Raw genomic sequence first — 15514 nt, forward strand, 5'->3', positions numbered from 1 at the left:
TATAAGATTATTAAAGGATTGGACACTCTGGAGGCAGGAAACATGTTTGCACTGATGGGTGAGTGCAGAGGACACAACTTAAAAATACAGGGTAGACTATTTAGGACAGAGATGAGGAGAAACTTCTTCACCCAGAGAGTGGTGGCTGTGTGGAATGCTCTGCCCCAGAGGGCAGTGGAGGCCCAGTCTCTGGATTCATTTAAGAAAGAGTTGGATAGAGCTCTCAAGGATAGTAGAATCAAGGGCTATGGAGATAAGGCAGGAACAGGATACTGATTAAGGAAGATCAGTCATGATCACATTGAATGGTGGTGCAGGCTCGAAGGGCAGAATGGCCTACTGCTGCACCTATTGTCTATTGTCTATTGCTGTTAAGGAGAGTTTGCTGAGTGAAAATTGGCTGCCACATTTCCTCTGTTTCAATGTCTACATTTGAACAAAATAATTAAAAAATAATGCTCTTGGGCATCCAGAGAATATAAAGGGTGATATACAAATGCAAGTTCACTCTTCATATGTGTATCATCCATCAGATAGTTCAAGGACTAATCTGAGACTTCGTTAGAGATGATGATGAATGAAGAATATCGGAGACAGGAAGGAAAACAGATTAGTGGGCAAGAATGTCAACACGACAAACAAGTTACTTGCATTTACATAACCATTCATATGACTACCAACATCTCAATTTGACTTTCAGCCAATGTAGCACTTTTGCAATGTAGTCACTGTTGTATGCAATATAGAAAGCACAACCATAAACTATGTGCAAGTGACTCTCACTCACAATGTAATAATAATCAGATAATCTGTTCTGATGATACAAAGAACAAAGAAAATTTACAGCCCAGGAGCAGGCTCTTCGGCCCTTCAAGCCTGAGCCGATCCAAATCTACTGTCTAACCCTGTCGCCCAATTCCTAAGCATCTCTATCCCTCTGCTCCCCACCTACTCATGCATCTGTCCAGACGCATCTTAAATGAATCTACCATGCCTGCCTCTACCATCTCTGCTGGCAACGCGTTCCAGACACCTACCACCCTCTGTGTGAAGTACTTGCTGTATGTATCCCCTTAAACTTTCCATCTCCCACCTTGAAACCGTGACCTCACGTTATTGAATCCTGGGAAAAAGCTTGTCTCTATCCACCCTGTCTATACATGATTTTGTAAACCTCAATCTGGTCCCCCCCCCCAATCTCCTTTTTTCGAATGAAAACAAACCTAACCTGCTCAACCTCTCTTCATAGCAAGCACCTTCCATACCAGGCAACATCCTCGTAAACCTTCTCTGCACCCTCTCCAAAGCGTCCACATCCTTTTGGTAATGTGGCGACCAGAGCTGTACACAGTATTCTAAATGCGGCCAAACCAATGTGTTGTATAATTTTAACATGACTTTCCAGCTCTAACACTCAATACCCCGTCCAATGAAGGCAAGCATACTGTATGCCTTCTTGACCACTCTATCCACCTGTGCAGCAACCTTCAGGATACAATGGACCTGCACTCCCAGATCTCTCTGCCCATCAACTTTTCCCAAGGCTCTTCCATTCATTGTATAATTCGTTCTAGAATTAGACTTGCCTAAATGCATCACCTCACATTTGTCTGGATTGAAAGCCATCTGCCACTTTACCGCCCAACTCTCCAGTCTATCGATAACCTCATGTATTCTCTGACAGTCCCTTGTGCTTTCTGCTACTCACCAATCTTTGTGTCATCTGAAAACTTGCTGATCATACCAACAGTGCCCTCTTCCAGATCATTAATGTATATCACAAACGACAGTGGCCCCCAACACTGACCTCTGTGGAACATCACTCCATTTCGAAAAACTCCCTTCAACTACTTCTCTCTGTCTCCTGTTGCTCAACCAGTTGTTTATCCACCTAGCTAGAAAACCCTGCACACCATATGATTTTACTTTCTCCATCAGTCTACCATGGGGAATCTTATCAAACACCTTGCTAAAGTCCATGTATTTGACATCAACAACCCTTCCTTCATCTATAAACTTGATCACTTCCTCAAAGAACTCTATTAAGTTGGTAAGGCACAATCTCCCCCGCACAAAACCATGTTGCTTATCACTGATAAGCTCATTCTTTTCTAAATATAAATAGATTCTATCCTTCAGTACCCTCTCCAGCAACTTTCCCACCACCGACCTCAGGCTCACTGGTCTATGGTTACCTGGAATATCCTACTACCCTTTTTGCACGGGGGACAACATGAGCAACCTTCCAGTCCTCCAGCACCTAACCTGTATTTAATGATGCCACAAAGATATCCCGATGAAGGGCTTTTGCCCGAAACGTCGATTCTCCTGCTCCTTGGATGCTGCTTGACCTGCTGTGCTTTTCCAGCACCACTCTAATCTAGACTCTGGTTTCCAGCATCTGCAGCCCTTGTTTTTACCTTATCAATTGCTTGGTTCAACTTCCTGTTTGAAAGACAGCACCTCCAACATTGCTATTTCAGCATTGCACTAGAGCGTCAGCCTGAATTTGTGTACTAAAGCCATGGAATGGAACTTAAACCTGGAAGTGCTGCATATTCCACTTCAGCTCTGATGAAGACTAATCTCGACTTGAAATTTTAGATTGCTCTCTCTCTCCATGGATGCTGCCTGACCAGCTGTGATTTCTAGCATTTTTTGGTTTCAGTGAAAAACAATCTTGATTTGTTGTGAAGTACCTCAAGATGTTCAGAAGCTTCATGAAAATGCTAAGTTATCCTTTCAAAAGCATTCAGTGACAGGTTTCAATCAGCTGAGTTTAATCTGCATCTTTTCTTCAACAGGAAGTGACATGACCCCGAATTACATTGATGCAACTGACGTTGTGGTGGCCCCATGGTGCACATGCAGTGGTAGTGGAAACCAGAAGGAAGAATGCGACAAGTTTTTGAACTATTTCAAAGCAAACACCTGCCTCAGTAAGTACAGTAATGCACAGAGCTTGAGTAACATGTTTCCTTTCCTGTACTTGTATTGAGATATATTTTCAGCTGCAAGCTCCATATGTCCCTCAGGCCCAAGGAATACTAAAGAACCTATTGGCAGTGCCTAAGGCATTTATCTCTTAACTGATAAATAGCAAAAAGAAAATGTTGTAAGCAGACAGTGATCTTTGATCATCGTTCAAAGTCTCGCGGTTTGGACAACATAGAGCTGAAACTTTGATTATTTGCTGTGACAAACCTATTGTCACCTGATGGATCTCATGGCATCTTTGAAGAAGAGCAAGTGAGTTCTCCATGGTGTCCTGACCAATATCTGTTTCTCAATCAACATCACAGAAAATCAGATTCCCCTCTCAAGCTCACATTGCTTTTCACAGGATCTTTATAACTTGGCTGCTAGGTTTCCTTACAATACAACAGAGAATACACTTCAAAAGCATTTCATGGGTTAAATTAAAATTAATTTCAAAAGAAATGTCATATAAGTGCAGGCTCTTTCTTTTTTATGTACATGAGTAAATTGTTACAGGTTTCAAACTCGAATGGGAAAGAGTGGCCAGGACTTTGCTGTCTGTTTCAGGATACAACTTGTGCTTGTATTCTGTTAATGGCAACAGCAAAGGAGCAAATGGAGGCTGGCAGCCAAGCTCTTCATGTTTTCACGAATCCCTAATGTTTTTCATTCCTTTATTTCCTGAGATGCGGATGTCAATAGCAAAGCCAGACTTCAGTGCAGGTCTTGAAATTCCTATGAACTGAATGGCTTGCAAGGACAGTTAGGAGTTACATAATAGCTGTGGGTCTGAAAACACACACCAGCCAAACTATGCAAAGACAGCAGATTTCCTTGTCTGAAAAACATGAATGAAATAAATGGATTCTAACAATCACTGCTGATTTCTTCACGGTTGCCATCACTGAGATTAGATTTTAATTCCAGATTTTATACTAATTTTAAAATTTCAACGGCTGCCAGTGAAAATTGAATTCATGTCCCCATGGGTATCTCCCTAGGGACATTAGCATTATACCACTGTCTCCCAAAAGCTTCCCATCAACTTTACAGACCCTGAAACAGGCCTTTTAGCCCATCTGGTCCAAGCCAGTACTTCAGTTCCATGTGAGCCACCTGTTAGCCTTCTTCTCCCAAACCTATCAACATGAGGACTGTGGGTTAACCCTCAGTGTATGGTCTATAGTGGGTCAAAAAGAGAGCTTACTATCACCTTCTCAAGGGTAAGTAGAGGCTGGCAATAATTACTGGCCTAGCCAGCAATGTCCACACCCTGTGAGTGAATAAAAACAAAAAAAACACATCCTTCTCTTTAACTTTTCATCTACTGTGGAGATTTACTTGAAATAGATCAATAATATTTACCATAACTACAATTTATGGGCGGCACAATGGCACAGTGGTTAGCACTGCTGCCTCACAGCGCCAGAGACCCGGGTTCAATTCCCGACTCAGGCGACTGACTGTGTGGAGTTTGCACATTCTCCCCCTGTCTCTGTGGGTTTCCTCCGGGTGCTCCAGTTTCCTCACACAGTCCAAAGATGTGCAAGTCAGGTGAATTGGCCATGCTAAATTGCCCGTAGTGTTAGGTAGGGGGATAAATGTAGGGGAATGGTGGGTTGCGCTTCGGCAGGTCGGTGTGGACTTGTTGGGCCGAAGGGCCTGTTTCCACACTGTAAGTAATCTAATCTAATCTAAAACTTGTGGTGAGTTCTACCTTCCAAACAGTGATATACCAGGCAAAAATTCCCTCTGCACAGGAAAAATCATTCCCTCAGTAAATACATTAAGTTGTGTCATGTAAAACCAAGGAGATAGTGAGGACTGCAGATGCTGCAATGTCACAGTTGATAAAGTATGGAGCTGGAAAAGCACAGTAGATCAGGCAGCTTCTGAGGAGCAGGAGAGTCAACTTTTCAGGCAGGAACCTTCTTTATTGACTAATGTAAAACCAAGGCTGAAAATGTGTTGCTGGAAAAGCGCAGCAGGTCAGGCAGCATCCAAGGAGCAGGAGAATCGACGTTTCGGGCATGAGCCCTTCTCATGCCCAAAACGTCGATTCTCCTGCTCCTTGGATGCTGCCTGACCTGCTGCGCTTTTCCAGCAACACATTTTCAGCTCTGATCTCCAGCATCTGCAGTCCTCACTTTCTCCCCTAATGTAAAACCAAGCCCACTTTACTAAATGCACAATAACAAAGGCCCAAAACGATTCTGCTCTATTTGTGGAAGAGTCCTATTTGCTGTGCAAGTTTTCCTACCACTTTACTCAACACAAATACTGGTGGGCTGGTCCAGGAGAACATCTGAGCAACATTAAGCTCTACTAGGTCCTTTAAAATTGAAAGTGGAATATTTTTCTCAGTGTCTTTGTCAAAACGCAACAGCCTTAAAACGTAATGGCCTCAATATTGCTTGTATAACTGGGTAATCAAGACAATGCTTGAACTGTGGCCAAATGACTGTTTGGGTATTTATCATTGATTCTTTGCTCTTTGGAGTACACCAGACTACATAACCAAGTGTGAACAGAAGTCCTTCACAAAGTATTTTCATCTGCAATACTTGGAGCCTTTGACTCATTGAAAGGTTTGCTGGCTGAAATCCTAACACAGTGCACATTTGCTCCTCATCCAACAACATCTGACTTTTTGATTAGATTCCCTACAGTGTGGAAACAGGCCCTTCAGCCCAACAAGTCCACACCGACCCACCAAAGAGTAACCTACCCAGACCCATTCCCCTACCCTGTATTTACCTTTGACTAATGCAACTAACACTATGGGCAAGTTAGCATGACTAACTCACCTGACCTGCACATCTTTGGACTATGGAAGGAAACTGGAGCACCCGGAAGAAACCCAGAGAGACACTGGGAGAATGTGCAAACTCCATACAGTCGCCCATGGCAGGAATCAAACCCAGGTCCCTGGTGCTGTGAGGCAGCAGGGCTAACTACTGGGCCACCATGCCGTCCTATAAAATAATTATTCTTGTTTCAAAATCTGTTCGGGGCCTCGCTGTATGTAATATTCTCCAGCTCTATAACTGAAATCATAGAATCATACAGGTGGACAGCACAGAAACAGACCATTCAGTCCAATTGGTCCATGCTGACCAGATATCCAAAATTAATCGAGTTGCAGTTGCCAGCATTTGGCCTCTCGCTTTCTAAACCCTTCCTATTTATATACCCATCCAGATCCCTTTTAAATATTGTAATTGTATCAGTCTCCACCACTTCCTTTTGCAATGCATTCCATTCTCTGAGAACAGAGCCTTAATTTCCTTTGCTCCATGATTGGTAGCTGTGCTTCAGCTGTCAGGACCCCAAGTTCTAGAACTTACTCCATCTTACTCTAATCAATACATTCCTTCATTATGACACTCATTTAGACTTCTCTGTTTAGCCAGACTTGTCATGACCGGTTGCATAATCTCCGTTTTGCCCAGTATTGCACTCTAACAAGTTACACTCCTATAAGGTACCTCACAACACATTACTACATGAAGAATGCCATACAAAATCAAGATTTAGATTCATGAATCACAAAAACGCCTTCCATCAGATAATGGACCACTGCAGTTTAGTGCAACTTTATCAGATTCATATTCATGAAATAAGTTGACTAGACTAGTGAATGATTTTTTTTTTAAAAAAATGCCTTTTTTCTGCAGGAAATGCAATGCAAGCTTTTGGCAATGGGACAGATGTGAATATGTGGAAACCCAGCTTCCCCACTCGAGCCACATCACTGCTGAAGACAGAGAATACGATCGAGAGTGCTCAGCCTTCTGATCACATCAAGGAGATTACCACGGCCGATGATGCTAACATTCTCACCATGTGTTCTGACTTGCAGGTACAGCATCATCTGACAAATATGTAAAGAAGCACAGCGAGAACCCCTGTACTAGCACTGAGAGTAAAGGAAGGATCATTAAATGTGCCAAAGAGGCAACGTCCATGCAGGTTTGAGACAGGAGACAGCAAAGGGGCTTTTGCAATTAGCTCCAATGCACTCTAGTTTACATTAAGGTTTCCTGCTGCTCAACTGTTTAGCTCTGCAAAGTTCAACTGATTGGACAGAAAGAATGGCTTTATTCCTTCTTGCAAGGTGGCTATTACTGTCAAGGATATTTAATTTGATTTGATTTGAATCATTATTAACACATGTCAGAAATATAGTGAAAAGTTTTGTTTTGCATGCAATACAGGCAGATGATAACAGACAAAGACCCAAAGGTCATTGGGTGTTTGAACAGAGCGAGGAATACAAAGTTACGGCTGCTATGAAAGTGTGCAAAAAGCAAGATCAATATTAGATTTGAAATTTGAAAGGTTCATTTAGAAGTCAAATAACAGCTGGTAAGAAGCTGTTCTTGAACTTGTTGGTATGTGTGCTTAAGCTGTTGTATCTTTTGCCTGACGGCAGAGTTGGAAGAAATTATATCGGGGGGGGTGGTTCTTTGATGATGTTGACTGCCTTTCTGCAGCAACAAGTACAGATGGAGTCAGTGGATGCAAGGATGGGTTGCATGATAGTCTGGGCTATACTCACAACTTTCTGGAGTTTCTTATGGTTCTAGGGAAACCAGTTGCCATACCAGGCCGTGATGCATACGGGGTATGCTTTCCATGGTGCATCTGTAAAAGTTTGTGAGGGTCTTTTTGGGCATGCTGAATTTCCTTAGCCTCCTGAGGAAGGAGATACATTGTTGTGCCTTCTTGACTATCCCATCAATGTGGGTGGTCTTGGCCAGATTATTGGTGATCATTACTCCTCCGAATTTGATGTGCTCAACCATCTCCATCTCGGCTCCATTGCTGTAGAGAGGGGCTTGTCTTCCTTCTTGCTTTCTAAAGTCAATGATCAGCTCTTCAGTTTTATTGACATTGGGTGAAATCTTTGTATGACATCACCAAGCAATCTATCTTGACATTGTTTGGTTTCTGGTCTACAACGGTGGTGCCATCAGCGAATTTGTCAATGGAGTTCTGACAGAACTTGGCAACACAGTCATGAGTGTACAAGGAATACAGTGAGGCAGTTGAGTATGCACCCTTGCACAGTGCTGATGTTGAGGATTGTTGGGGAGGAGGTGTTGTTTAATTTCCCTGATTGCAGTCTGTGGTTCAGGAAGTCAAAGATCCAATTGCAGAGGGAGGAGCAGAGACCAAGGTTTCGGAGTCTGACGATTAGTTTGGTTAGGATTGTCGTGTTGAAAGCGTAGCTGTAGTTCATAAGTAGAAGCCTGACATAGGTATCCTTATTATCCAGATGCTGCAGGGACAAGTGTACGACGAGGGAAATGGTGTCTGCCATGGACCTGTTGAGCCGGTAGGCAAATTGCAAGTGATCGGGGCAGGTTGGGAGGCTCGAGTGGATGTTAGCCATGACTAACCTCTTGAAACACTTCAGAATGATGGGGGTCAGAGTCACTGGGTGGAAGCCATCGAGGCACAGTGCACATGTTTTCTTTGGTACTGGGATGATGATGCTCTTGTTGAAGCAGATGGGAACTTCAGACTGTAGCAAGGTGAGGTTAAAAATGTCAGTGAATAGTCAGCTGATCTGCGTAGGATCTGAGTGCACTGCTGGGGACTCCATCCGGGCCAGTTGCTTTCGCTGGGTTCACTCTCAGGAAGGCCTATCTGATGTCTGCAGTGGTGACTGAGGGACCAGGTGCATCTGGGGCTGTTGGGGCAGGTGATATCATTTCAATGGCCTTTTCCTCAAATCAAGCATAAGAAGCATTAAGTGATTCTGGAAGAGATGAATTTTTTGTCTGCGATTCTGTTCTGATTCAATTTGTAGCCCCTTATGTCGTGTATGACTTGCCACAGACGGCAGGTATCCGTGTGGTTAGTTTGGGTCTCTAACGTACTCTGGTATTGCCTCTCGGCATCTCTAGGTTTCTTGCGAAGGTTGTATCTGGAATACCTATCAAGGACATATACAGGGGAACCTCGATTATCCGAACGTGATGGGCAGATAATCGATTAAATGCCTTTCCTCTGGGGCTCGGAGTTTTTTAAATCTGCTCCTCGTTCAGAAGACTGCAACAGCAAACAGTGCACAAGGCCCTGCCCCACTTTCCCCCGCCCGCCCCAACCCCGTACACACCCGCCCCTGGACTGGGCGCCAACAAGACTGCTGCAGTTGCCTTTATGGGGTAAGTCTCCAAATAGTGCGCACACACACAGCCACAGCCACAGATCTTTTTACCGCAACCTTTTGACAGGTTGCACCTTTGCTCTGTACAGGACAATGGTGGAGAGATTATCGGGGGAAGGAAGGTTTACAGTTCACTCCTGTGTAGAACTCCAGGAAAAGTGTGGGGAGAGAGAGAGAGGGTGGGCAGACAGTCATTTGGAGACGGTGTCTGTTTAATCACTGTAAACAAAAGGCGCGATCGCTGTTGGAAAAACGTCTTTGATGTAATGTTTCCATCAGGACCTCGAGATCTCCTTCAGATAACCCGATTTTCGGAAAATTGGTATTCGGATAATCGAGGTTCCTCTGTATTATTGCCCATCCCTAACTGCCCTTCAGAAGGTGCCACCTTTAATCTTGTGGTGAGGATGCTCCTTGGGAGCTGTCAGGGAGTCAAATTCAGAATTTTTGACTAAGCTATATGAAGAAAGATTAACAGAATCATGGAATAATACAGGAGACTATTTGGCCATAATCCTGGTACTGGTTCTTTCAAAGAGTGAGTCAATCAGTCTCACACCCCGACTACTCCCACAACCTTACAAAAAATGTTTCCTTCAAATTACATATCCTAAGTTCTTTTGAAAGGCATTGTTGAATCAGAATGCAATATGGTGGAATCAGCTTGTCCTTAGCTTGTGTGCAGAAGTAGACCATACTGCTTGTCAAATCTGCTCCTCCATTCAGTACAATGGTGGCTGAACTTCAGCTTCAATTACACTTTCCCACACACTCCCATATCCCTGTTTCCCTGATAGATTTTAAAAAAGCCTGACGTGTACACAATAAATGTATACATAAAGTAGTAGTGTATACATAAGTGTCTAAGTCAAGGATTCCAAAATCTCTCAAGCCTTTTTGTAAAGTTTTTTTTAAACTTCTCAGGCTTACATAATTGACTCCTTCGCCTGATCATGTACTAAGCACGCCCCTCCCCTCAAACCTCGTGTTTTAGATTCCATCACAGCAGAAATAACCTCTTACCCTCGACCCTGTCAAAATAATTTCAGAATTATTGACATTTTGGTAATATTGCCTCCATTTCTTCCAAATTCCAGAGAATATGGACCCAATTTATTCAAAATATCATGATTGGACAACCCCCATACCCATGGAGCATTAGCATCACGGAATTAGCTCAATTGATAGAGCTCACACGTAGCATGTGAGAGGTAGTAGGATTAATGCCTACATTCTCCACTTCCCTGGTGGTCTGGTGGTTAAGATTCAGCGCTCTAACCTCTGTGATCTCGGTTCCATTCCTGGTTTGGGAAGTGAGGGCAGCATGATGGCTCAGTCATTCGCACTGCTGCCCCACAGTGCCTGGGACCTAGATTTGATTCCACCCTCAGGCGGCTATCTGTGTGGAGTCTGCACATTCTCCCTGTGTCTATGCACTTTTCCTCTGGCTGTTTTGGTTTACTCCCACAGTCAAAAGATGTGCAGGTTAGGTGAATTAGCCATGTGAAATGCAAGGTTTCATAATTGGATGAGGGTGGGGTTGGTCTGGTTGGGATGCTTTTCATAGGGACATTATAGATTCAATGCGCCGAATGGCATACTTCCGCGCTGTAGGGAGTCTATAAATTTTAGCAGTTCTGAGATAGGTACAGTTAGGATAGCAACAAGTCAAACTGTCAGGGCAGGCAGGAAAAAGCAGAGAACAAGGTGGAACTGATAAATTAAACTGAATTTACTTTAATGCAAGAGGTGTAACGGAAGACAGATGAACCCAGGGCATGGTAAGGAACATGGACTGGGATATCATTGCAATTACAGAAATATAGCACAGGGATGGCAGCTTAATGTTACAGAATATGAGTGCCATAGGAAGGACAGAAAAGGGAGCAAGAATGGAGGAGGAGTGATAAGGGATAACATTATGGCTGTAGTTAGGGAAGATATTCCTGGGAATACATCCAGGGAAGTTATTTGCGTGGAACTGAGAAATAAGAAAGGGATAATCATTTGATTGGAATTGTATTCTTGACCCCACCCAGCAGTCAGCAGGAAATTGAGAAACAGGTTTCTAAGGAGATCTTAGTAATGTGCAAGAATAATGAGGTGGTTATGGTCGGGGGTTTTTTAACTTTCCAAACATAGACTGAGACTGCCATAGTGTTAAGGGTTTAAATGGAAAGGAATTTAAGCTTGTACAGGAACATTTTCTCATTTAACATATGGATGTATCTGCCAGAGAAAGTGTAAAACTTGACCTACTCTTGGGAAAGAAAACAGGAAAGTGACTGAGGTGTCAGTGGGGGTGCACTTTAGGGCCGAACACCATAATTTTATAAGTTTTAATGCAGTGGAAAAGGTGAGACCGGATCTCAAAATTAAAGTTCTAAATTGGAGAAAAGCCAATTTTGACAGTATGAGGTAAGAACTTTCAAAGGTTGATTGGGGCTGGATGTTCACAGGTAAAGGGATGACTGGAAAATGGGAAGTCTTTAAAAATTAGATAAACTGAGCCCAGAGACAGTACCTTCCTGTTTGGATGAAAGGCAAGGCTGGGGTTTTGAGCAAGGAAAAGAAAGAAGCATCCGTCGGGTATAGACAGCAGAGATCGAATGAATCCTTAGACGAGTGAAAAGGCAGTCGGAGTACATTGAAGAGGGAAATCAGGAGGGCAAAAAGGGGACATGAGATAGCTTTGGCAAATAGGGTTAGGGAGAATCCAAGGGGACATTCAGGACAAAAGGGTAACTTGGAAGAGAATAGGGCCCCTCAAAGATCAGCAAGGCAGCCTACGGGTGGAACTGCAGGAGATGGGGGAGATACTAAATGAGTATTTTGCATCAATGTTTACTGTGGAAAAGGTCATGGAAGATAAATAATGTGGGGAAATAGACGGTGGCATCTTTAAAACGGAATAAGTGCTGGATGTCTTGAAATGCATAAAGGTGGATAAATCCCTTGGACCTGATCAGGTGTACCCGAGAACGCTGTGGGAAGCTAGGAAAATGATTGCTGGACCTCTTGCTGAGACACGTGTATCATCGATATCACAGGTGAGGTGCTGGAAGACTGGAGGTTGGCTAATGTGGTGATACTATTTAAGAAAGATGATAAGGAAAAGCCAGGGAACTGTAGAATGGTGAGCCTGACATTAGTGATGACCACGTTGTTGGAGAGAATCCTGAAGGAAAGGATGTACATGTATTTGGATAGGCAAGAACTGATTAGGCAGTGTCAACATGGCTTTGTGCATAGGAAATCATGTCTCACTGACTTGATTGAGTTTTTTGAAGATGGAACAAAGAGGAGTGATGAGGGTAGAGTGATGGACGTGATCTATATGGACTTTAGTAAGGCATTCGACAATGCTCCTCATGATAGACTGGTTAGCCAAGTTAAATTGCACGGAATACAGGGAGAACTCGCCATTTGGATATAGAACTGGCTCAAAGGTAGAAGATAGAGAGTGGTGGTGGAGGGTTGTTATTCAGACTGGACAACTGTGACCAGTGGTGTGCCACAAGGATTGGTGCTGGGTCCACTGCTTTTATATAATTTGGATGTCAAAACAGGAGGGTAGTTAGTAAGTTTGCTGATGACACCAGAATGCGAGGTGCAGTGGACAGCGAAGAAGGCTACCTTAGAGTACAATGGGATCTCGATCAGATGAGGAGTGGCAGATGGGGTTTCACTGAAATAAATGTGAGGCCCTGCACTTTGGAAAAGCAAATCAGAGCAGGACTTATACACTTAACGGAAAGGTCCTGAAAAGTGTTGCTGAACAAAGAGAACAGGTTCATAGTTCCTTGAAACTGGAGTCACAGGTAGATAGGACAGTGAAGAAGGCACTTGGTATGCTTGCCTTTATTGGTCAGTGCATTGAGTACAGGAGGTGGGAGGTCATGTTGCGGCTGTACAGGACATTGGTTAGGCTACTTGTGGAATATTGCATGCAATTCTGGTCTCCCTCATAGGAAGGATGTTGTAAAATGTGAAAGGGTTCAAAAAACATATACAAGGCTGATGCCATGGTTGGAGGGTTTGTGCTTTAGGGGGAGGCTGATGAGGCTGGGGCTGTTTTCCCTGGTGTCTCAGAGGCTGAGGGGTGACCTTACAAAGGTTTATAAAATCATGAGGGCACAGATAGGTTAAACAGACAAGATGTTTTCCCTGGATAGGGGAGTCCAGAACTAGAGGGGATAGGTTTAGGGTGAGGGGGGAGAGACTTAAAAGAGACCTAAGGAACAACTTTATCACTCAAAGGGTGATGCTTTTATGGAATGTGCTGCCACAGGAAGTGGTAGAGGCTGGAAAAATTACAACATTTAAAAGGCCTTTGGATGGATATATGAATAAGAAGGGATTAGAGGGATATGGGTCAATTGCTGGCAAATGGAACTAGGTTAATTTAGGATAACAGGTTGGTGTGGACGAATTGTACAAGAGGGTCTGTTCACGTGCTATACATCTCTATGACTGTAAACATAGAGATGAAAACTGTACACAGTATTCTTCATGTAGTTTCATAAGGCCCTGTACAATTCTAACACCATTTCTCCATTTTTGTACTCCAATCCCTGTGTATTAAAGGCAACATAAGAGTTGCCTGCACTCATTGTGCAATCTCATAATTTAAAGATGAACTTTAAATAAAGCATTGACAGAGATTGTGATGAAGGGCTTATGCCCGAAATGTCAATTCTCCTGCTTCTTGGATGCTGCCTGATCTGCTGCGCTTTTCCAACACCACACTCTCGACACATAAAGCACTGATAGACTGCCAGGGGCTGTAAACATCTACATGAGCATCAGGCTGGGCTTCGTGGATAGGAGAAAGGAAGTCACATAAAGCGGCAGAAGAATCCCATTTTTAGACGTGCCAGTTCCCAGTGCCGTCCTATGATCTCTGATGGCAATAGTTCTGGGTGCAAACATAGCTTTTACATAACTGGCTGATAAATCATGTGCTGGTTCTTCTGGCAACTGACTGAACATATAAAATAACTTAGAAATATTATATTTTCTTGTATTCATAGTTTAGAAATAAGGCAATCATCTGAAGAAGCCTATACTCATGTTCATGTCTTGTGCTGGGGACTTCGCGAACCAACTGAATTATGCTCCATAGGTGCTTGTCAATTATTCACAGATAATTTAATGATAATTGTAGATGTAAGATTTGTCTATAATCATCATCAGGCAAACAATCAAACCAATCAAAGGGCTCAGAGAATTGAAGAAGTTGAGTTGAAGTTTTTAGTTAAAATGAACTAAAGCAAATGCTGGAAAACTCAACAGGTCTGACAGCATCTGTGATGGAAAAACCGTTATATTTTGGGCCTGCATAATTCTTTTCTTTGAGTTCTTCTTCTTGAGTTCTGAAGCAGTCTGGCCAAACTCAAAATGCAATCTCTATTTCTATTTCCACAGATGTTGTGGTTGTGTTCGCCGAGCTGGGAATTTGTGTTGCAGATGTTTCGTCCCCTGTCTAGGTGACATCCTCAGTGCTTGAGAGCCTCCTGTGAAGCGCTTCTGTGATCTTTTTTCCGGCATTCATAGTGGTATACAAACCACTATAAATGCTGGAGAAAAGATCACAGAAGCACTTCACAGCATATTCTTTGGTCATTTTCCACATTGCTGGTTTGGTGCCTGTGTTGTAGCTGTAGTGGAACTGCTTGTCTGTGGGCATGACAAATTCTCAAACACAAATCTCCAATATCAATGCCCAGTGTTGTCAGGATCCACAGCCTGTGTCATATCCAGCTCCTTCAGCTATTTCTTGATTTAATGATCCATGATGTCGGAAGCCAGTGAGGGATCAGATCTGGAGGAAGCTGAGATGGATCAGCCACTCAGCTCTTCTGGTTGAACATTGCTGCAAACATTGTACTTTGCACTCAGGTACTGGGCTCCCCCTTCATTTAATTGTCCACCACCATCACACTTGCAGAGCTGAGATCTGATTCAATGATTATGGATTCATTTCACTCCACTTATCACATTATCTTATGTGATTGCCATCTTCTTACAAGTTGCATGCAAAGAGCCCTCTGTTATAACTTTACTGGGTTGACACCTTGTTTACAGGTTTACCTGCTGCTGCCCTCCTGTCATCTTCATTGAATCCTGGTTGATCTTCCAGCTTGATGGCAAGAATAGTATGAGGAGTATGTCAAATGATGAGGTTACAGATTCTGTTAAAGTCAATTCTGCTGCTGTTGATAGGCAATAGCTCCAGATAGATTTGTTACAATCTGCGATATAAGTATGAAGTCTACTTTATTTAACATGGTGCTAGTGTCACATGTCCTGATGGGGGCTATCTTATCATAATGATGAAAATTTGTATCCATAATG

The 15514-nt window shown here is 43.1% G+C and overlaps 1 protein-coding gene across 2 annotated transcripts in view; it reads left to right on the forward strand.

Moving 5' to 3' along the window:
• The window catches only part of LOC122543017 (GDNF family receptor alpha-2-like), a 311320-nt gene that overhangs the window by 276450 nt on the left and 19356 nt on the right, over nucleotides 1-15514 (forward strand). For both annotated transcript variants that reach the window (XM_043681193.1, XM_043681194.1), the window contains exons 6-7: nucleotides 2805-2939; nucleotides 6657-6841. In XM_043681193.1, the coding sequence (XP_043537128.1) occupies nucleotides 2805-2939; nucleotides 6657-6841 (320 nt within the window). The remainder of the gene's footprint in view (nucleotides 1-2804; nucleotides 2940-6656; nucleotides 6842-15514) is intronic.

The sequence above is a fragment of the Chiloscyllium plagiosum genome, chromosome 42 (genome assembly GCF_004010195.1).
Source record: "Chiloscyllium plagiosum isolate BGI_BamShark_2017 chromosome 42, ASM401019v2, whole genome shotgun sequence".
NCBI lineage: Eukaryota > Metazoa > Chordata > Chondrichthyes > Orectolobiformes > Hemiscylliidae > Chiloscyllium > Chiloscyllium plagiosum.